The sequence below is a fragment of the Amblyomma americanum genome, chromosome 3 (genome assembly GCF_052857255.1).
Source record: "Amblyomma americanum isolate KBUSLIRL-KWMA chromosome 3, ASM5285725v1, whole genome shotgun sequence".
In the NCBI taxonomy this organism is placed as follows: domain Eukaryota; kingdom Metazoa; phylum Arthropoda; class Arachnida; order Ixodida; family Ixodidae; genus Amblyomma; species Amblyomma americanum.
Window position 1 is genome coordinate 146,614,541 of NC_135499.1, and position 22,830 is coordinate 146,637,370.

The 22,830-nt window shown below is 45.0% G+C and overlaps 1 protein-coding gene across 4 annotated transcripts; it reads right to left on the reverse strand.

Moving 5' to 3' along the window:
* Positions 1-297: 297 nt before the first annotated feature.
* On the reverse strand, positions 298-21,629 carry LOC144125113 (uncharacterized). Of its 4 annotated transcripts, none has more exons than XM_077658209.1 (13): positions 21,513-21,629; positions 20,433-20,588; positions 18,307-18,555; positions 17,283-17,415; positions 16,156-16,217; positions 15,884-16,006; positions 13,692-13,784; positions 12,348-12,398; positions 11,268-11,326; positions 11,030-11,098; positions 9,145-9,229; positions 8,466-8,577; positions 298-2,007 (listed from the first exon to the last, which is right to left on the reverse strand). In XM_077658209.1, exons 2-13 carry the CDS (start codon positions 20,541-20,543, stop codon positions 1,613-1,615), a joined length of 1,542 nt encoding a protein of 513 aa, XP_077514335.1. In that variant the 5' UTR covers positions 20,544-20,588; positions 21,513-21,629; the 3' UTR covers positions 298-1,612. The 4 variants fall into 4 exon arrangements, with proteins under 4 accessions (XP_077514335.1, XP_077514336.1, XP_077514334.1 ...); XM_077658210.1 differs by having other exon boundaries at positions 21,486-21,561; XM_077658208.1 differs by lacking the exon at positions 21,513-21,629 and adding an exon at positions 21,177-21,458.
* Positions 21,630-22,830: the final 1,201 nt, after the last annotated feature.

Genomic DNA, 22,830 nt, shown 5'->3' on the forward strand with positions numbered 1-22,830 from the left:
TAAATGAAGCATGAATCGAGTAGCAAAAGTGAAATCACAAAAATATATATATATATATTTTGGCTGATGGGCAGAAGTAATGATGTGGCTCCCATGCCTTTTATCTTCCTGCTTTTGTGTCTCGTAAAAGTAGCAAGCACCTTTTTTTTTGTGTTTAATTGGCCGATGGCAGCACATTAAAATGTACACATCAGGGTCTGTCACAGCCAGACACTTGTTGAAAGCTATAAGAGTACATAAAATGTGTTTGGTCTTGAGGCCCCTGGCTCCATATACAAGAATACACACGCAAAACCATAATTTCACAGTTGTTTTTATTTCGAACACCTATGCGATGCCAATATCTGGTGCCTATGTATCTCTTTGAATCATTCATGCCAATGATAATCAAGTCAACATGCACTCGAAGGATAGGAAAGTGGAAAGAAAAAAAAAAAGAAGAGAAATGTTGAGAGGGACCATCACACACACCGGGTAGAAGAGGACATGTATAGAGAGGTTAGCCAAGCACCCATCATCATATACATTCAACACTATAACATACATGTTGCAAAAAATATATATGTTACTTGTAGATATATTGCAGGTGATGCAAAAACACAGCCATCTGCAGAATGGTTATATAAAAAAAAAAGCCAGTGCAGAGACAGCTCTGCATTACAGCGACAATACGTGCTACCGCTTCTTAAAAAAGAAAAAAAATTCATGGTCCACAAATGGGGAAGGTGCTTGTGGGAATAGGAAGAATGGTTTCAAATATGACCCAAGGGGGACAAAAAGCAGGGAGGGTGTGGAGGGGGCTCTTTGGATTCTAGCAGACGCTGCAAAAAGATAGCATGCAGTGCATGATGAAGAAGCACAGTGGAGCTGACGCCGCAATCTCGAACAATGCATTAAGAGGCATTCAACAATGTCTTGTCTGCCAGAACATCAATTATAGAAACACACAAGTTCCATCTGCCAGAATATGACAACTATGCCAGACACTTTTAGAGACAGGTGTCGCTGTCTTTTCTCAGTTCTCGCCCATATCTTTAAAGCAGCCAGACACTGCATTTGCAATGCAAGCTGATGTCTGCACTGCCAATATGTGTGTCATGTGTACATGAATAATTTGACGTAACATGTACGCCAGTAGGAAAAAAACAAAACAAAAAACGAGCGAGTTACAAATACACTGAACAGAGCACAAGGATGGCCTTGATAACCAAACATCCGTCCTAGAATAAGAAATATGAAGAAATAAGAGAGAAAACTAGAGATGCTTCCGTACGCATCGCACCAGGCACAGCTTTCAACACTTAACAAGCCTGCACTACAATGGCATGCTGGCCTCGTGAATGGCCCTAAGCTGCCAAGCAGCCCCTGAACAGCCACGCTTTTACTTGCACCATTCCCATATGTGAGGCGAGAAAGCTGGAAAAATGAGTCCTGAAAAGGTGGAGAAAGAATGGAGCAAGAGGAGCCAAGCAGGTGAAAACATTAGGCAGTCTCCTGCCCTACAACTGCTGAGAAAAAAAAAAGGAAAAAGTAGAATGAGTGCGAGACAAAGAACACAGCGAAGCAAAGAGCTAGAAAAGAGAAGGTGTGCGTGTGCAGATTCTAAGCCTCGTCAGGCCTGCTGCTGCATCTGAATCACTAATGGGTGGTGTTGTGAGTGCAGGCTACTGTTGTGAGGCGATAGTGCGCTGTAGTTTCCGAGCCGAGCCTTCTTGTCCGGTGGGACAGTCGTAGCACCCAGTGGCCGGGCTGTGTCCTCGGACCCGGCAGCCTCCCAGCGGCGCTTGCCGCCAGCAAGGCTGAAGCTGAGGTCTAAGCCCCAGCCTAGACCCTTGGCGGACGGGGGCGCCCACTTGGACGCCGCCTGTGAGGGCGATGCCGGCACGCCCTCATCATCAGAGGTGTCAATTTCCTCCTCAATGTACTGGGCTGCAGCCTTGGCGGCGTCAGTGTACTCCTGGTGGAAGCTGCTTGGCTCTGCCGCGTACAGTAGCGATCGAGAACGCCCTGCGCAGGTGTTTAGAGAGGTGGTTGATACACACTCTTTCAAAGGCCTGAAGCAGCGCAGCGACAAGTTTCTAAAAAGGCAACATGAACGAAAATTCTTGCTTCAGAGAGCTGCCCGTGCATCGTTCGAGCTCGCTGCGGCATCCGACCCGAAGGCCCGGTTATCACCGCGCGGCAAGAGAGCACGCGCCCTTAGGCAAAGCATTTGTAACGCGCCCACCAGTGCGCACGCGGCCGCTAGGTTCACAGTGGCAAGCACGAAACGGGAGTGAAAGCACGAGTGTCTCAATGCTCAGTGCTCACAATGCAAATTCTCGACATCAAAGCATTTCATCAGATTAGTGAACAAAGACTAGAAATAGAAAGGCCACCACAGATGCCAAGAAGCTTTCGTGAATCTACCTTCGCCGCTCTGCTAGCCTGCAATACGCTCGCCACACTTGCCAGAATTAAAAAATTTCAAGTACCCTGACGTGGTGGCTCAGTAATTAGGGCACATGGCTACCGAGCCGGATGACCTGGGTTTAATCCTCGCCACGGTGGCCATGTTGTGAGGGAGGTGAGACACAAAAGGTGCCCGTGTGCCGTGCGATGTCAGCACATGTTAAGAAACCCAGGTAGTCTAAATCGTGTCCTCATAACCCATGCATTGCTTTGGGACGTTAAATCCTACACTTTAAAAACTTGCAATCATCTGATGTTCCATTGCGGAATGATCACCAATAATTTTTCAAGACGTGAGTACGTGCTACGTAAGTGTCTGCAGCATTTAACAAGATTTTTCAATACCTCACCAAAAAATGAAAGCATGTTCCAAGGGCATTGTCACAGGCCCTATCATTGCATGTGCTGTATTTATTGTCTGTGCAGACAATGCTTAGGTATTAAGAGAAGTGGTATTTTTTATTCTGTTTACCACTTATGGGTAACCACAATGAAGCACTTCAGTTTAGACGTTCAGTGGATGTACCTGCATGAAGCCAGCATAAACAGATAACCAAGCTGTTGTCATAAATGGCCATATATAAAGCACCTTGCTGAGAGTAATGGTATTTACCCAGACGAAATTCTAGAGGCCCGTGTACTGTGCGATGTCAGAGCATGTTAAAGAACCCCAGGTGGTCGAAATTTCCTGAGGCCTGTACTACAGCGTCCCTCTGACTGAGTCGCTTTGGGACGTTAAACCCCCCTAAATAAATAGGAAAATGTACGGCTATATCATACAAAAATTAGCCACCACATCCGATTGATTGCACTTCGGGCAACACCGGTGACTCAAGAAGTTGGCTTTCCCTCCACACATCTCCGGAGGCTAGCTTCCCCGCATGAACACGCGGGTGCTATTGGTGCTATGGTGCTAGTAGCGCACACTGACCAATGATGACGCGGATTTGCCATGACGTAGGCGGCAGGCACAAAACCAGCCAACCAGAATATACATTTGAAGCGCACTGCACCATTTGTGTCCGCGTCGTCACACAGTTCGCATGTAAGGTGCATCATGCTGCCATTGGCAATTTCGTATGGTTTTTTGCGCGTAGCAGGGGCGGCAGAAAGTTAGGTGAATGGATGAGATTCGGTGGCAGCAGCTGGCAAAGGACAGGGTTACCGTATTTACAAGATTATAAGTCACCTCGAATGTAAGTCGACACCCTACATCACATTTCTGAAAGAAAAAAAAACTTGGAGGTCGTTTAAACTTGACCTTCAATAAAGACCTTCAATAAAGAACGCGATAGCACTATCCTGTGGTCTCTGCTTATCATTAGCTGCTATCGGCTGCCGTGCGGGAGCGCCCGTGAGCACATTCCAAAACGAAAATGTATTAGTCACTGGACTACTCGTCACACTTGCACCATCGTCCTCACTAGCACTGCCATCATGATCGCTGCTGCGGTCCCACAGCTCGTCGTTCTAACATTGCCATGCAGCTAAATCCCGCACTTCGCAAACAGCCACATCACGACATCGCGGGGAAACAGCTTAAAAATTTTGCCTCCCTGCAGCTGCCACACCCTCATCACCTGTTGTGAACGTCAAACTTGCGGCCCGGCGCGCAGTTCGTTTCTTCAGCGCAAAGAACGACAGCCATCTTGGATGTAGCGATGAACGAGCACCGGTCACTTACCGGACTGGGAGCACAAATGCCGAATGACGAGCACTACATTAAAAACTTGTGAAACGCGGCCAGCAGTAGTCAAATGTGTCAGAGCCAAAGAGAAACTATGCGTGAGCAGCGTCGGCTCTTCTGTCGGCTACTGACACTCCCCGACACCGCTGCAGTTCCGAGTGGTGGTGCCGCCGCGCGATTAAAACAGCGGCCCTTTCATCAACTACCAACACTCCTTTGAGCGCCGTGTGCGCGGTTGAAAGTAAAAGGAAAGAGTATAAAGCGAATGCGTTATCGGGTCACCGCTGCATCAGCAGATGCAATCTGCGGCCACGTGTGGGCAGTGGGCTGGTGAAGATTTGCTGCTCATCGACAGCAACCATCGGCCGCCCTTGAGCGGGGTGGGTATGCCAGTTCTGCGCACTGACATAGCAGCTGCTCAAGGCCAGCACCAAGAGCGATGCAACAGAGCCGCGCAGCAAAAATGCAACCACGCTGTAGTATGCCTGATACGTCGTTTGTCTCGCCTTCATTTATGGTGCGATGCTTTGGTTTCGATTTTAAGTCGACCCCCCACTTCGAATTTTGTAAAACAGATCGACTTACAATTGTGTAAATACGGTAATTGAAGACACATGGGAGAGGCTTTTGCCCTGCAGTAGGTGTAGTCGGGCTGATGATGATGAGCGTGCGATGGCAGCCGCGAAACGGCACAGCCTCTCCTGTTTTATGAAACTGGATATTATATCAAGCGAGTTGAACGAGGTGAGAAGAAATCCGAAATCGCTGCAGCGTACAAGATTCCGAGAAGCACGCTGAGCACCATTTTGAAGAACAAGGCTGATGTTCAGTCTAAAGCGGTGAAGAGATCTGGAGGAAAAGGAAAGTCTCTGAGACGCCTGCAGAACGCACCTAGGTTCCAGTGACCTACAAGTCTAATCAAAGAGCATGGATGACCTGCAAACTTTTTGGCAAGTGGCTGAAATCTTGGAACGACAACTTGGTGAGCCAAGATTGCAACGTCTGCCTCATCGTAGACAACAGTGTGCCCACCGCTGCAGCGCAGTGTTCCAGCTACCGTATTTACTCGCATAATGCTCGCACCCCCCACATTGGCTATCAAAAATTGGAAAATTTTTTTTTCCCTGCATAATCATCGCACCCCCAAAATTACTGCCGCGAGCCATCTGCTTGTCGTAGCGATCGCCATCTATTGACTGCGGCCACAACTAACTGCCATGGTTGGGCGTGCGTGCTACTAGGCGGCGGTACTGTGCTATCATCCGCTGCCACCGCCGCTACCGCTCATCCACTCACCACCGCTACGCCATTTTGCGAAGGTGTCTCCAGCTCTCCGGTGTCTCGTAGACCTCGTTTGCCTTGTTTGCGTGTTGCACCGTGCTCTTTGTGCCGCTTCGCCATGGGACACTACGCAAGCTACACAGCTGCTTTTAAGCTAAAAGCTATTGAGTATGCGTTGGAACATGGCAACCGCGCCGCCAGCAGACACTTCGGCGGTCAACGAGTTTTGCGTCCGATATTGGAGACGGCAGCACGACGAACTCAAGACGACTGGTAAGACGCACCGGGCCTTCCGTGGACCGAAGACTGGGAAATTTCATGCCGTCGAATCCTCTTTACTGGAACATATCAAGGCTCGACGAGCGGATGGGTGCGCTGTGTCGATTGATTTGATACGGAACCAGGCGCTCATAATAGCAAGAAAGGAGGCCATCCCAGTGCAAGACTTCCGCACTAGTAACGGGTGGGCCACACGATTTATGCGGCGCAATGCGGATTTATGCGGACTCTCACTCAGGAGGCGAACGACGCTTTGCCAGCGCCTGCCCGCAGCCTATGAAGAGAAAATAGTGGACTTCCATCGATTCGTTATCAGGATCCGGCAGGAGAAAAACTTCTTGCTCTCCCAGATAGGGAACGCGGACCAAACTCCGCTGAATTTCGATATGCCCAGCAGCATGACAGTCGAACAGACAGGCGCTCGGACTGTGCACGTCAGGACTACAGGTGCCGAAAAACAGAGGTGCACGGTCATGCTAGGCGTGACAGCGGACGGGCGGAAGCTCCCACCGTATGTCATTTTCAAGCGGAAGACCCTCCCGAAAGGAAAGTTCCCCCCTGGTATACACGTGCGCGTCCAAGAAAAGGGGTGGATGACCGCGGACCTTATGGTGGACTGGGTGAAGACTGTGAGGGGGCGGCGACCGGGAGCGCTTTTTTTTCCGTCGCTCCTCGTGCTTGATAGCTTTCGGGGCCATCTTCAAGAGTCGGTTCGGTCGAAGTTCAAGGAACTGTGCACGGACCTGGCTGTTATACCCGGCGGCCTCACATCAATGCTACAGCCTCTTGACATATCTTTGAACAAGCCATTTAAAGATAACGTCCGGAGGCTGTACGCAGAATGGATGGCCGAAGGTCAACATGCTCTGACACCGGGCTGCAAGATCAAAAGACCGTCCGTGGAGCTGCTGTGCAGCTCGGTATCAGAGGCATGGGGGATGATTGATGTAAACATGGTGGCCAGAAGCTTCAAGAAAACAGGAATTTCGAACGCCCTGGATGCGACCGAGGACCACCTGGTGTGGGACGACGAAGAAGCATCGGAAAATGAAGAAACCATCGATTCCAGTGTCGACACTGACTCTAATGAAGAGTAGAATTGCCTGCAGGACGTACGCAACGCGAGTAGTGACGGGGAGGTTGCGCGCGGCAAATAAAGTGCTTTAGCAGCTTGAGCTTACGTTCACCCTGTACTTTCATAACGAAGGTAAGTTACGCTTGAAAGTAATGTTTTCGTTATATTTACAATTGCGGACCTGACAATCCTGATCTTGCACCCATTCATCTTTGCATTTAACACTCCGAAACATTTGCTTGAAAATTTTCCCCGCATAATTATCGCACCCCCAAACTTCGCGTTGATTTTCAGGGAAAAAAAGTGTGAGGATTACGCGAGTAAATACGGTGGTATATTGCACTTCGCTTCCTGCTGACAAAAGCAATATTGGTGATTCAACCCCTGGACCAGGGGATAATCAGCGCGGTGAAGGAAACATCTGATTGAACAGCTCCTACAGAACCTGAAGGCTGGAAGAGACCTAAAAATCGACCTCTTAAGTGCAATGTCTATGCTGAGTGGGTTGTGGAATGATATCAAAAACAAAACCACAGAGAACTGCTTCTGACATTCTAGTCTCTGCTTTCCAGAAGACTGAGCAACTTCTTAGTCGAGTGAGCTTGATGAAGCCGTGGCGGATAACTAGGACACCACTAAGGCAAGTTGTGACGAGGACTTGAGAGAACCTGTGCCCACGTGCTTCAATGCGCTTTGTGCGCTCAGCATGGTTCGTCACTACTGCGCATCGATAGAAGTCTGCAGTCTCAGCTCTATGGAGTCCACCAACAAAACTGAAATATGTGTTCTCTCCGAGGCAATGAAGATGAAGAAACACAAAAAATCCACGATTATTTCACTCTGTAATCTGCGTGTAGTAAGTGGCTATTATAGACATGTTTTTCCAACTCAATAAGCTTGTGTGTTGTTAGATTTACTGCTACTTTTATATCGTATTGCACGTTATATCGAACTCGTAGGTCCTTTTTGCGGGTTCGATATATGCGGGTCGAACTGTACTAATATGACTAACGTAAAAAAGCAATAAAAAAAAACGAGTGGAAGGGCTAGAATCCGTCCTTTATCAAAATTTCACTTGGCCTAAACAGCGATTCCGGAGCAGCGAGAAAGAATGTCTGGAAACAAGGAGAGCTTTTGATACAAACAAGGGCACAGTCTAATTCCAGAAATATGCAGTGTTCTTGACTCTGGCAGGAGTGCACTGCAGTGCGCTCTGACATGTGCCTCTGACAAAACGCTGAAGAATGAAGCGTGAAACAAAAGAAAAAAAAACAAGAAAAACCCTCTCATATCTGGAAATACAGGACAAGACTCCTTGCAGTAATGCTTGTTCCTCTCCTAATTTCATAGCCTGCTCTGCCTAGCATCATGACGCTGCTGCTTAGCACAAATTCGAAAGTGTTGTTACTGGTCTCACAGGAGCTTCCATAGAAGTCCCTGTCCTTTATCAGGACTATCTTGTTGATTTAGTTTTTCCACGCATATCATCCTAATTGCGTGACCACATATTCTACATACACTTATAAAGACATGGGTACCGTCTATTGTGAGCTAGCCTAGGTCAACCATAAAGAACTAAGAATGCCGAAAACAGCACATACACTAGATGAATGCAATCATGTGCTAAAAATAAAAGCATGGTCATAGTATACTGTGCTTGTGGGATGCAAGCAAGAAGAAAACCAAAGTTACCTGATATAGGGGCCAGCTTTTCAGAGGCAGACTTCAGTATGAGATCAATATTGTCCCCAGAGTTTGTTCGCAGGTTGGGGAACAGGAGCAGGGCAAAGGAGAGCAGCAACACCTGCACGAGAAAGAAAGTGAACATGAATTTCAGATTCACAAAGCCGCATTGCAGTACTTCAGCATCACTCATCACATACTCGGCAAGTCATTAAAAACTGTGTATGGATAGTGAGCAAACAATAACGCCATGATGTCGTTAACATGTTTAGCATAGCACAAGTATTAGGTATGTTTTGTGACGTCTAACAGTGGATAACATCAACCTTAATAAGCTCTGTCTCTTGACACTACGCAGATTCAAAAACAAATCATCTGCGAAGAACTCCTTAAATCATCAGTCCGATTATGACTAATACCACTGAGAAGGCCTCTACAGTAGTACAAGAGTGACACAAATACATACACCACAATGAAGTGTCTGTTGAGTACTATTTCTGTCCAACTTTCTAAACGTAGGCACAAAATTAAATGCCGTGCAGAACTCTTCGTGGCTTGGTGCAGCAGTGGTCAAGAGGCTTGCTCGCTCTAACAGAAAATTCCTCCTCTGACAACCTACGTGACTGCTTTGACACTGCATGCTCTACGCTCAGACTCTGAGAGAAGGCACTCGAGGACATTTACTCACCATGACACAGGTGCTTGTCTGTGCACTGCGACCGGAAGAATTTGCAACTACTGCCTGCAGTCGCTTGAGGTGAAGAAGCAGGGAGCTGAAACGTAGCAATAAAGTCACTTGCACTGTGCAAATCTAGGGCCTTATGTCCACAGGTTCCACAGGAATAGAACTAGGAACAATCAGGTGTGCAATGCTAACATGTGCAGACAGCCAAATACATTGTTGAAACTGTAAGTACTACACTGTTCCTGTTGACTATACATTCTGCATTGCATAATACCATGTTAAGCACAGTTGAGAAGCGTTAATTCACATATAAAGATACTATAATGTGACCTTCAAGTGGAAACTCCATGCACCTTGAATGAATCTTCATGATTGTAATGCATGTGGAAGCTACAAACATCTAGCTGCAAGTACTATGGCACAGCACTTTGAGTCCACAAGCACATGCAGAAAATAAATGCCACAACTTCACATTTCTCCACTTTGACTGCCTCATTTTTGACCATTCAAGTAATGTTTTCTCCCTCTTTTTTTTTTTCTCTTCTTCCCTCCGCCAAATGTCTCTTCATAATGCACTTCAGGAGTGCAAATGCAGCGCTGCACAAAGAGTTATTCAAAGGTCAAATAGCCACCACAGCCATGTTAAAGGTGATTTCCATACATGAATACCAAAGGCAGCAGCAGCAGCAGTGAAGAGTTTCACACGGGATCCTCAAGAAATAGTTTAGCTGTTTAAAGGGACAGAACAGTTAATTTTAAGGACCTAACTTTTTTCCGCACAACGGAAAGCTTGCTCTCTAAGGTGCTGTGTTCCACAATGATTTTATTGGAAATGCTGCAGGAAATTTTTACCAAGAATTTTCAAATCAATGCATGAAACCATGATCAGCAAACATGGCTGCAATTGCACGTCGGCAAAAGTGCTGTAACAAAAACTAATACAAATCTCACGCGCCAGAGAGTAATAAGACATTTTTAGTATATGAAATAGCCTGCATTTCAGTTTTCATGCCCAAAGCTGTTGCAGCACAGTGAGTTATGCAATGTCGATGAAACATTTAGTAGACCGTGGTTGCCGCTCCATCCAAGAAATTGAAAACACTGTGGCACCATCTAGTTACAAAAGCTAAAAGCACATGGTTGACGATGCAAAGGCAGCGTTGCTTTTTTCATTGAATGGCGCACTGGAGCGAGTGTAAACTGCAATAAAATATGACGAACACTCTTGAAAGAAAAAAATACTGAGCACTTTCAATAAATAAGCAATATTTTACCGAGATGTGGTCACGTGGTGGACTACAGCAAGTTTCGCCTCAATATGGATTTTTATAAGATTTTCAATGACAAATTAAAATTAAAAATCCTCGTTTCTTTGATATTGCAGCACTCAATTCTTACAGTTTGAAGCTTGATCTTTTCATTTCTACCATAGTCTCATGACATGTTTTTATCAGTGTTCGGTCCTTTTAATACGGACAACATATTTAGAAATATCCAAGCTGGATTTCAGCATTTTTGGACATAAAAACCGTGCCCACATTTGGCCATGAGAGGCTCAGCCAAACTTTACAGTGTCAGTCTAATGGTTAAACATTACTCTCTGGTATGTTATCATTTCTTGGTGGTGGTGCAGCCATTCTTCACTTTGGTTTGAAATAGCTATGTACAAATGTCATTTTGCACAGATGCTCATAAAAGGCGCTGCAAGGTGCAAGTGCTCAAGCCGCAATACACATCTGATACACCAACAGCCAAGCAGTACGGTTGTGCCGCATGCAATCCAATGGTTCATTCCCAATTTTTGTACAAACTTTTGTACAAACTGAAATACACTGCCCCAACTCCATATGAATTTCGCAGATTTGTGGGAGCCGAAAAATTTACTCACTTATTTTGTTTTTCGAGCAGCTCTACTTTTTTCTGAAGCTGGGCATTCTGTGCAGTGCAGAGTTTTACCCTGTGAAATAAAGACAAACAGGCAAGTGAATGACACAAGAATAACACAAATAGGATTTGTGATTCAACCCCCACCTACAACAGGAGAGCACAGTTTAGCCTTGATAATGGTGAACATGCAGATTTATGCTTCAGTATAAATACGAAGCAGCAATATGGGCTCCACTCACCTGCTCTCTAATCCATCCACGTATTCTTTTTTTCTCTTCCGACTGTCTTGAGCCGATTGCTGCGGACATCATCATCCCAGTGTTACAGTGAAGCTCAGAAAGCGCCAAGCTGTGGCCAATTACTTAAAAAGTAATGAAAGTGCCTGGCGTGTACTAATGTTACTGAGACTACAATACAGCCCCATTATAATGTACTGCTCAGGATGGCAAAGAGCTTCGTTACACATGACATTTTGATAAAAGCAGAGAGGCCCTACTATAATATGCACCCGTAAAATAGAACCTAAAAATGGAATATTGTATTTTTTGGGGATTCTCATCTGGTGTGGCCACATTTGTGTGCATTTTAAAATATGACAGTTATCCTGCTCAAGAGGTAATGGAGCCTGTCTGCGTGTTACACTTCTAGCTGTACCATTGCAAACGCATCCTACAGCTACCAAGCTCCACTTTCTGTGAAAGCTTATGGGGTTTCAATAGTCTAGTCTGCCTTTTGAACTGCCACCAATGCATTTTAAGCAGTCCTAAAATGCAGGTGCCTTCATGAACATCAAATGAATTAGTGATTATGAATTAGGTGACTCGACTATTTACTTTAAAGTGTTGAAAGCTGCTGACTGCTTGTTTCTAATCCAGTAGAGGCTGCAGCATGAAATACACAGTAAAATTAACAACAACTGTAATTCAGACTGCTAGAGTGCTAATTATCAAGTAAAGTTCTTTTTACTGAGCAAAATTTATGGCTTATGGTTTATGAGGGTTTAACATCCCAAAGCAACTGGGGCTATAAGGGACGCCGTAGTGACGGGCTCTGGAAATTTCAACCATCTGGGGTTCTTTAACGTGCACTGACAACGCACAGCACACGGGCCTCAAGAATTTCGCCTCCATAGAAATTCGACCGCCACAGCCAGGATTGAACCCGCGTCTTTCGAGTCAGCAGCCGAGCGCCATAAACACTGAGCCACTGCGGCGGCCCCTGAGCAAAAATTTGTACTTATTGATAAACACAGAGCATCCAAAGGCACTACACTGGCTTTATACAGCCTAAAGCCTCAAATCAACATTCTTGTAACTTACCTTGTTCCGTATCTTTCTTCGTATTTTTTTTTTGAGCTCCCTTTCTTCTGCCTAGAATACAAGTGAAAACAAATGCTTTGAGTTAAACGATTAGCCCGGCTCATTCCCACAAACAATACAGCAATTGTGGACAGTTGATGGTACCACTTTTCTACAAGAACGCTAAAAGGGACCAAAGAAAAAAATTAAATGGCGATTACACCCGTGGCAATGCAGAACTCTGCTAGCTGGTATACCCTGTGCTTTTGCAATTGCTGCGATGCATGAGTAGTATATGAAAAATTACATGAGTATGTGAAAATTCTGTTTAGGAAGGTTACAATGTGTGCTTTATGGTATGAGAAATGTGTCGGCATGTATCAGAGCATTCTTGCCATGAAGCAAGTTAGCGGGCAACATCCTGGTCAATGGCCACGTGTTTGTGGCTGTGACCTCCTGTACAAAACAGTGCTCGGAGCACGACGCTCCTCCTCGACTGCATCCATGTCCCACAACATGACGGATGTGCCACGTCGCTGCTGGCGGCGTTATCACAACTGCAGCGGTTGCTACTATGTAGGCACACAAGATGCCAGGCATCCAATCATTTCAGGATGCTTTCATGAGAGGTATAAGGCATTTGGCTGCATCTTATTGCTGCCACAAGATGAAGACGAACTTGGCGTGAGGCAAGGACAATGTTAATGGGGCGGTCATGTGATCGCAGATGCTGCGACTGTGCCGCCGCTCAGCACAAAAATGGGGGAAGTTCACTTTCACAACTAGCGTTGCGGACATCACGTACGCTCCCAAATGTTTTAATTAGGGCAACTAGATGCTTATATTTTTTTATCAGGTGCATGCTAAGAACAACTGATGCAACCAAACCAGCCTGGTGGATCTGTTTAGAGTGGACAAGCACGCATCATGCAGTACAGCTCCATGTGGTCGGTTTGCCTGTGTGGTTTGTGGCACCGGTATGTGCACTATCTTGCTTATAAACACATTCTTGTAGCAGCACACTAACTGAATGGAAAGGTTCCCACTGTTGGCACAATTCAGGCAAATGGCCACACGTACACAACGGCTGGAGCCCTTTACACTGCAGAAGAGTTCAATTGTAGCCTCACTTCAGCTTAGCGTCAAAGATGGCATCAGCACAAAAAGAACAAAAACGTGTGCTGGAATGCCAACACTACCTTGAGAATGTTTCATTCCTGGTAAAGTGAATACAAGCACAGTAGTACAAAAGAGCAACAGGAACACTAGGAGATCACGAGATTTCAGCAGCTGTATGAATAAAACATTGCACAGTCCGGCCCGGAATTGCGCACTACGGATACACTGCCACGTGCCATGACCCACCTTTGTGAGAGGCATTGTTGTCGGGAGGACAATGCCTTCCTTATGCATAAGTCGCTTTTCTTCTTCTGTGAGGTGTAATACTTCATCTGACCTCTGGAACAACAAGGAAATACATTGTCGTCGCGTGCGCAAGCAATTGTGCGCAGTTGCAGAACATGCGGACAGCTGGGGAACTCTGAGAGCACGTGCATACTCATGGCACAGCTCTTCTTTTTTGTTGCTGCGATTTCTGTCGCAACACAAGCAGGATAAAACACCGGGCCTAAGAAAATTAGCCTGAATTCTAATACACTCATATTTAGACCACATTCTGCAATCTGCCATTTTTAATAATGCACTCAGGGATAGTGACTTGCTAGTTCACCCAAAGCTGGTTAAAACCAAATGTCGTCCCTGAAAGTGGCGACAAAAAGAAAACCGAATACACCAACCCGACTAGCTCAGAGCAGCCAGGTGTCAAATGACAAGTGGCAGAATAAGTGCATGCTCCAGACTTTGTACAGAGCTGGTAGCACACATGCCTGGCTGGCAGGGCTTGCTTTTGAACTTCTTGATTTGTGGTCAGCATTGTCAAATTGCCAAAGGACGCAAACAGCAAAAGTTAAAACGCAGTGCAAGAGAGAAAATTCTGGACTAAAGGGCAGATTTCAGGTGCTGCATCCTTTTATACAAGCACTTAGTGTGCAAAGATGCGCACATATACGAAACACACTAGCTGCGAATGTGTAGCCTGTGGCTCGTGTCAAGGAAATTACTAGAAACTACAAGCAAAGAGCTTAAGACATGAATTTTTTGGAGCGCTACAGAATTTCTTCAAAAAGTAAACTTTACGCAAAACAGAGCTGGCCAGGATCAAGCATGAACCCCAGCATTAAAGTAGCATAGACACCAAATTTATGGTCGGCTGTGTTGTTCCTTGGAATGGCGTGTAAGATGTTGGTAATAAACATGGATCATTATGCAGAATCTCCCTGCACATAGTAAATAATATAATGAAATCTTCCCTCTCATGTCATTTCAGTTTTGGGGTCAGCAACCAGTGGCTATGACGTCAAAGTTTAGTATAGGTCATGGGAAGCTTTAAAGACTGTGATGTAATCACTGCTTTTTCTTTGCGATTCGCTACAACCACTATGCCAGCCTGCCCCAAGAGCCAGAATTACAATGAATGAAGCAGCTGAAGTATTGCTGTTTACACATGTAATGCTCTTGTTTGGGCGAGTTGGTTCATCTTTTGAAAAGGTATGTACTTGCGCGAAGAAGACGGTACACAACAAAGAAACACACACGACATGTATAGAGCACAGAGAGATGTTACACATGCATTGCATGACCTAAATGACATAATTAAAAACTTTGCGCAGAATAACACAGGACGGGAGGGAGAAACACGCACACACACACACACACACACGAGCGCACACGTGTGTGCGTGCTTCTCCCTCCCGTCCTGTGTTATTCTGCACAAAGTTTTTAATTATGTCGCTACACCAACTGGCCCAACGTTCTACCCTATTAAACCTAAATGACACTTTTGACATTGCAGTCACTGTTCAACTGTTGAAGCCAAATCCAAAATAACACGAAAATAATTCTATGCGGCGATTTATATTTACTAATGTCTTGTGTGCCATTACAAAGAAAGAACACAGAACCAAAATTTGGTGTCTGTGCTTCGTCCAAACATTTGTTTGCTGCAAAAACTGATTCTATGGCTCTTTCTAGCTATGCTGCTTGTCTCGTTGCAAATCAAGCATTTATTGGGGAGAAAATTGCATTTAAAATTTTCCCACGACATTATTCAAAGCTCAGGTCTGCACTGAAATGGAGTACTTGATTATCGTTTTTAAGTGAGTGGTGATGTAGCTTAGTCTCTGAAATCCCTGCAAAAAGAAAAACTGTGCTGACACATTGCAGTTTATGTGCGAAATCGGCCGGTGATGACAACACCTGTATTTAATTTTTTTGGTGCCTTCCAGCTTATAACAGCTCCATTTTCAGTGAAAGTAGCACCTTTGTTGTTAGAACATGGCAATTTATTGATACAGGCTGACTTCGAATTCATCCTCTGTGTCTATTTAAATGCTCAAAACACTGATGTTCTACAATGGGCTGATTATCCCCCTAAAGAAAAAAAGGGGGGGAGGAGGATTTTCTGAATGTGACCAAGATCAGAAATAAGCGTAAGTAACCTTATTTGTTCTGCTTCCAGCACTGGGGGAACTGTGTGTTGAACTGCACGATGACATCGCAGATGGACTCAGAGGGGCTTCTGGGCTCTCTGGAACATCCACGACATCAGGCAGAACAATGTCCTGAAGGAAAAGAGGAGCATAGGCATGCAATATGACACCAGTCACCCAAAAAAACCTGCACAGCCACAACTATTTCTCAGCGATTGATTTCGTTAGGTTCTCATAACAAATCACTAAATGACCAAGATCTGCACGAATAAATTACTTACGTCAACAATCACCACAGGCTCACAGTCTTTCACATCGGTAGTAGCAACAATCACATCAGCAGCTGCAAGAGGAGAAAGAGAAGTTCGAAGTGCCAGCCATAATGATAGGTTGGACATATGAAATAATTCATCCTCATGTGCAACCGCTGATGACAGGACAGCTGAAACCAGACGCCTAACAAAAGCAAGGAAATGCCCTAACATATTACATAAGATAAACCATAACACAGCACACGCAAAATAAGCAAACCTGCACAAAATGACCTTTGTCGTAAAATGAAACTGCATTACAGAAAGTGAGGGACTGTCACTTTGCTTGTGAGAGAAAAGAACGAAATGAAAATGTAATGCATACACTGCAATGTAAAGAGTATTAATTTCAGAAGCACTAGGACTGGCTGCTTAACAAGCCGGTAAGGTTTACTAAAAAAGATACACTAAAACCTAGTTATAACAAACATTGATAGTGCGAGTTATTGAATAAAATGTGGTGATTTAAAAGCAATATTGAAATAAAGCAATATGCTTTATTTCAATGGGAGCAAAGGAGGTGGGTGATGTGGGGCCGGTGGCCGTGCTCATTCAGCCAGTGCCTCGCCACTCCCGCTTTGTAAACAATCTCTACTTCTGTTACCGTGGTCAGTTCACGAGGTTGCTGTTGTGGACCTTTGCATAGCAAGCAGCAGCTGTTTTGCATAGATTGCGCGGAAAAGTTCATGTAATTCCTTGAAGTGCCAGCGAACAGATTTTAGCCTCGTTTTGTAAATAAACTGAATTTTGTGCACTTGGCCACAATCTTTCTTTGTGCTATACAAAGAGCATTTTTCTTCTGCCATGCTAGATTTCAAACTAACGTGTAACGTGTTTCTGACAAGCTTCAGATTTAAGAACACCACTTTATTTGCAGCTTTGTGTTCGCCATGCCCGAGTGCCCTCACCTGCTTATCTGTTTACGTAAATTTGCGCGCCTGCTTTCATTTATAAACATTGTATATAATGAGCGCACTTTCGCTTGAAATTTTCATTAATTTTAACAAGGTTCAACTATGGTTAGGTGCTTTCATGTATGCCAAGTTTTGCATATGGTTTCAACAACTGGAAAGCCAGCACTTTAGAAAGTAACTCACCAATATCATCTAAGGGCGATGAAGTTGACACACACTCTTCTACAACTGAGGACGGGGAATGCGAACTGCTGTCATACTCTTCCAACCCAACAACATCCACGTACAATGGATCATCAAAGTCCATTGCCTCCTCCTGAAATGAATATTGAAATAAGCACTCATGCAGAGTTTTTATGCACTGCCCCATTCAACAGCTACACATTAGAGACAAACCAACCAAGCACATAGCCGTTACTCATACACTGAAGCATTCCAATTTCAAATCCAATTTTTTAAGCAATAAATATACGTATATTTTGCTTGCAAACAAACATGAACATACTATAAACAATCTATTTTTACCAAAAACTAAAATTAGATCGATTTTCTTCACTGTCCCTTTAAAGGGCAACTTCTGCATTTTTTTTTCTACTTACACGAATTATGTACTGAAACATTCGCGGAATGTTCACAGTTTCTGGTCTTTTGTGCCAAATTTAACAGCCGGGCAGCATATTGCTGCACCACAAGTTAATTTTGAAATTTCCTACTTTGTGGCCTAAATCGGCGATTTCCAAGGGAAATCTTGCGTGTGTGGTGTCACAGTTTGCACACTTGTTGACATTCGCTGTGCATTTGCTGAAGTACAAAATTCACAGCTTTCTTTTTTGGTCACATCAGACAAATGATGATCGAAACTGTCGCTTACAATCACCGGTTTAGCCAACCAACATGCACACCATAGGTTTTGTGACAGCATCCGTGACATCATAGGTTGGTCTATCATGACGTTGTAGTTTAGTCGAAATACAGTTTTGGTTTTGGGTTCTATGTTTTTTTTGCTGTTTTAAAATACTTGTACACATTATTTTCAAAACCAATTTTTTGTATTGGACAGAGGGGACTATAAGGAATTTGATATGATTATCAACCCAAATTTTCACAAAGAAACATAGAGTTGTCTTTTAAGTAGAGCTCTTCAACATTTCAGCGGACCTTGAAATTTCCATGTAGCAGCACCGTCCAGCAACGGGTTTTTGCACACCTGATGCCCATCCAGTGTTGAGGAGAGCTCCGAGCTCTCGGAGCCTGGACCTGTGCGAGGTGACAGGAGGCTGGCCACGCTGCCGTCGGGAGACAGGCTGTAGCTGTGCTCTTGCGACGGCGACGCTGGCAGCATGGCTGACACAAGATCCGGCACGGAGTCAGGCACGTCATCATGCAGTGACGGCAGGACAGAGTCCGTGGTCAGATACTTGGTCCAGAAGTCAATGCTCTCACTCTCCAGCTCTGGCTGCAAAGGGTGAACAATTGTCATCATCGTGTTTTTTCTAGCAGCCTGAAACCTGCTCCAGCAGTGAAAATAAATAAAGGGGTGCTTAGAAAGTGAACAGAACATTTTATGAAAGTCCAGACATTGTGTTCTATATCGCTGTTTCAAATGTCATTACTATGGCACAAACACTCATGCAGGGTTTTTATGCACTGCCTATGCTATAGCGTAGCATACATGTACGCACAAAATGACCAAGGGGTAGAGGGGAAGCCTTAATCTGTTAGCCAATGTTTTAACAAGAAGACTTGTCTTCATCTGAAACAAGGCAAAGGCAAGTCCTCTTGTTAAAACATTGGCCAGAGAACTGAGGCTTTCTTCGTGGCCCTTTTTCCTTTTGTGCAGTCAATAATTCCATCCTCTCTGTCCTATATCTACCATAGTATTGCTGTACGCACCATCATTATTGGCCCTCCTCTGTGTATGCATGCGTGCATTTTGACAGACTGAAGGAAGATTTGGCTCAACCACTGTCAGGTATTCCACGAGTCTACCAATCGTCTTCGAGTTCATTGTGTGCCACCACCGAACCCACAGCAAAGTCAATAGACATATCACATAACACTCTCAATTACTTATTTTTGGTTTTAATGTGCTAATACAGCAAAGAAATTATGTACAGTATGGTCCACTGTTAAATGGAACATGTGGTCGCATGTCGTTGGCTTTCCCCGAGGCTGTCTGTATATGCACTAAACAACCACAGATAAAAAGCATGACTCCAAACTGTTAAACATACCCAACTTGCCTCCAGAATATTTTTATGGTCATTCCACAATAGCAAGCAAATATTCTAGAATTTAAGTGCTCATAAAGCAGTGCTGTCAAAAAACTCACCATGCAGTGCTTTAATATTTCATGTTTCTACTGGTTCTAGTATTTGCATTTAGTATGTTGGTGTGTTTGAATCATTGTTGATTTCAGACAGAGCTAAACATGCCCGCTGCACTAATGCAACCAGAAACTAACATGCAATTGCAATACAGCCTATATTAAGATTTTTTTTTTCTAGACTTAGCTCAAAGCCATCAGCCTACCTCTGCCTTTCCAGACGGCCTGTTTTCGCTGCCAGTTTTTTTTTTTTTTTTTTGCAGCAAGCTCGACACAGGTGCAACACACAGACTGTACTCAGTAGTGATAATGGACTCAAACTGCACACAAATTAAAATGGTCTAAGTCGAAAACAATTCCTTTCAGCTGTTACGCGGAAAAAGGAACTTAAGGCGCAAAACGTCCATATGCAGTTTGTACAACAGCAAGCAAATGGCAGCTTCAGTGCTGTGAATTAAAATCAAACATTCAAATGCAGCCAACTGCTAAATCATGACGAATTTGCTGCTGTAGTTTGGAAGATGGGAAGAAAACAGCATATGGTTTGCAATAAAAATTAAGCTGCAATATATACTTATGGGGGCTAGACTGTCTCATAATACAAGTACACTGAAATGCAGTTTTTATAAAACATGAAGCATGCAGATTCAAATCGATGTTTCTTAACTGTCTTCTACACTGAAGCTTTTGCATCAGCATCTTCCACCGGTGTAAACATGTTACATTCGCGCCACTTCCACAAACAGTGTACAATCAGGACGCTGGTTATATTAAATCAATGCATGCCTTGTCAATCATGTTGCAGTCTGTTGTTAAATCTCTCATAAACACGCGCAGCAATCGGCTTTGTGAAGCGCCACGCACACGGTACCAATGAAGCTAAGATACGGATGTCGGCCACGTGCGCAAGAAGGAAACAGCCGGTAACGTATTTCTAAGGCGTGTGTGCCTAAGCCGGCAGCAACACTGCCACTACTGAACAAGAATTGAGAGCTGCATCCACTGACCAACAATCCGGAGTCGGGCAGATCGCTGGTGAACAGGCCACCGGCATCCTTCAGGAAGGGGTCCTCCTTCTCAAAGAGGTCGAGAATGCCCAGTGTACTGCCAAACGACATGTCGGTGGGGTTTGGCGTCCACTGTGTTCACGAAGTCAGACAGCACTAAAGGTAGCGAAAGAAAAACGGTCGCTGATCACGTAGGATTCGGCACAAACTCGGCGACTCGAGCGCAACATCACGCTAAGATTGACACACGTGTTTATACAGCAGCCATATGGCCTCGAGCGCTCATCGAGAAATGCCGCCTGCGCCTTGCCGTCTACGTCAGAAGATCCCGTTCCGCCCTCGATCTGTAGTCCCACTTATTGTTAAAGCAGAAGAGCACTTCGACGAATTCGCAATAGCGCCGCGACACGCATAGAATATCGCTAAGATCTGTGAGGTCGAGGTAAATAAAACATAAAGCGAAACAGCAGTAGACGATCACTTAGCCTGTACTGTACATGCAAGCAATCAAGGAGCGAAAACTGGTTGTGTCGGCAAGTGCCTACTACGTCGATCACTCCTAGCGGGACCGGCCCGTCGCACTCACGCTCTTTGAAAACACCTGCTACTGCTCTTAAAACAACTGGCAGGCGTTAAGAGAGGACACTGACATGCAACGTAGCCTAGTTTGATGGCCCGGCACTGAACATCGCGACCTTGCAACCACTACGCCGTTAAACGGGCGGAACGACGACGAAGCCTTACCTAGCTTGCCTTACAGTTTATTGGCGAACCGAAAAAGCAGCTGAGACGAGTCAGCTAAAAATTTCCGTGATCCACGCCCATACACGAAGTAGACCGCGAACTGAACATTTTTGTGTTTACATCCAAAACACCCGTTGGATGACTCAAGAACTGCAGACAGTGCGGACAAAATGAGATACTGCAACGAGCCATGCATGCGGCAGCGGGCAGCCTGTGATTCTATAGAAAATTTCCTTCAGGGGATTAGAGGGGACTTCTGCGCTGCGGTATGCTTTGAATACCGTTTTCTCAATCGTAATCAAAGCCTACCTTAAGGAATAAACAAGTCAAAATTACCACATCTCCTTTTTCCGCGACCTTGCCAACTGTACAAAATGACGTCACTCATTTGTGCCATTGCGCATGCGCAGTATTGTTTAACTAGACCTATGGGTACATGAAGGAAGGTATCAGTATGAGGAAGCAATCAATGCCTCCTCATGCCGAGATCGCCTCGACATTGCGCAAAGTGGCCGCTAAGCGGCGCTACAAGATGACCCTAAGAAGTATAGAGTCAGGTACCAGGGGATAGACACTTTGTGCATTGCGTGCGGAGAGGAGGAGGAAACGGCTGAACACTTGATACTTTTCTGTAAAGGGCTTCACCCTACAGTGGAAGGCAGCGGGGCTGACTTACCCAAGGCATTGGGGTTTAGGGATAGTGAAGGGAAAGTGGATTTTATGAGGTTAGAAGTAACCAAGCGAAGGTTATCTGATTGGTGGCTAAAAGCAAGACAGGAGTAAAATTTCACAAGACATGGCTAGGTGGCTTGAGCCACCGCCCGATGTAAAGGGTTCAGCCGTATCCATCCATCCATCCATCCATCCATCCAATTTCGGTTTCAATGGCTGGGAGACTCTATGCGCCCGATCTTGCTGTTTCATACTTTTTTCGGGCTTTGAACAACAACTTTTAGTCCGTTAACGACAAAAAACATGTTTCTGGGTGTTTCAAAGTGCACAAAATTCCTAAAAAGTTTAAGCTGACTTCCACATATTACTGAAAGAGGATAATCAGTTTCGGTTTCGAAATCTAAAAGCGTGTGAGCCCCGTTCTATCATGCCGTTAGGACCTTTTGTCTGCTGCATAACCAGTAACGTTTGGACGGTTTACAACAAAATGAACATGTTCGAAACATCCGTATTGCAGTAAGGGCTTGAAGTGGCTAGAAATACCGCAAAATAAGTATTTACAGGCATGATGCATGGTTGTATATATTGTACTGTTGCAAATGGCAAGAAAACTACTTCGGGCAAGCAAAAGGGGAAAATAGTCCATGAAATAGAATAATGACAAATAAGAAGCCCGGAATTACCTGAGCTCTCAACTGTAGCCAGGTGACCCGTGACAAAGGAGGACTGCATATGGCGCTCAATGGATGGAAGCCGGAGACGTCGCGGTAACTTGTCTGAGAAGTCGCTGGCCCGCAGGGGCACATCCCTCATATCTAAAGTCAAAAGAGCTACTACTACTGGACCCGCCGCGGTGGATCAGTGGTTAGGGCGCTCGGCTACTGATCCGGAGTTCCCTGGTTCGAACCCGACCGCGGCGGCTGCGTTTTTATGGAGGCAAAGCGCTAAGCAGCCCGTGTGCTGTGCGATGTCAGTGCACGTT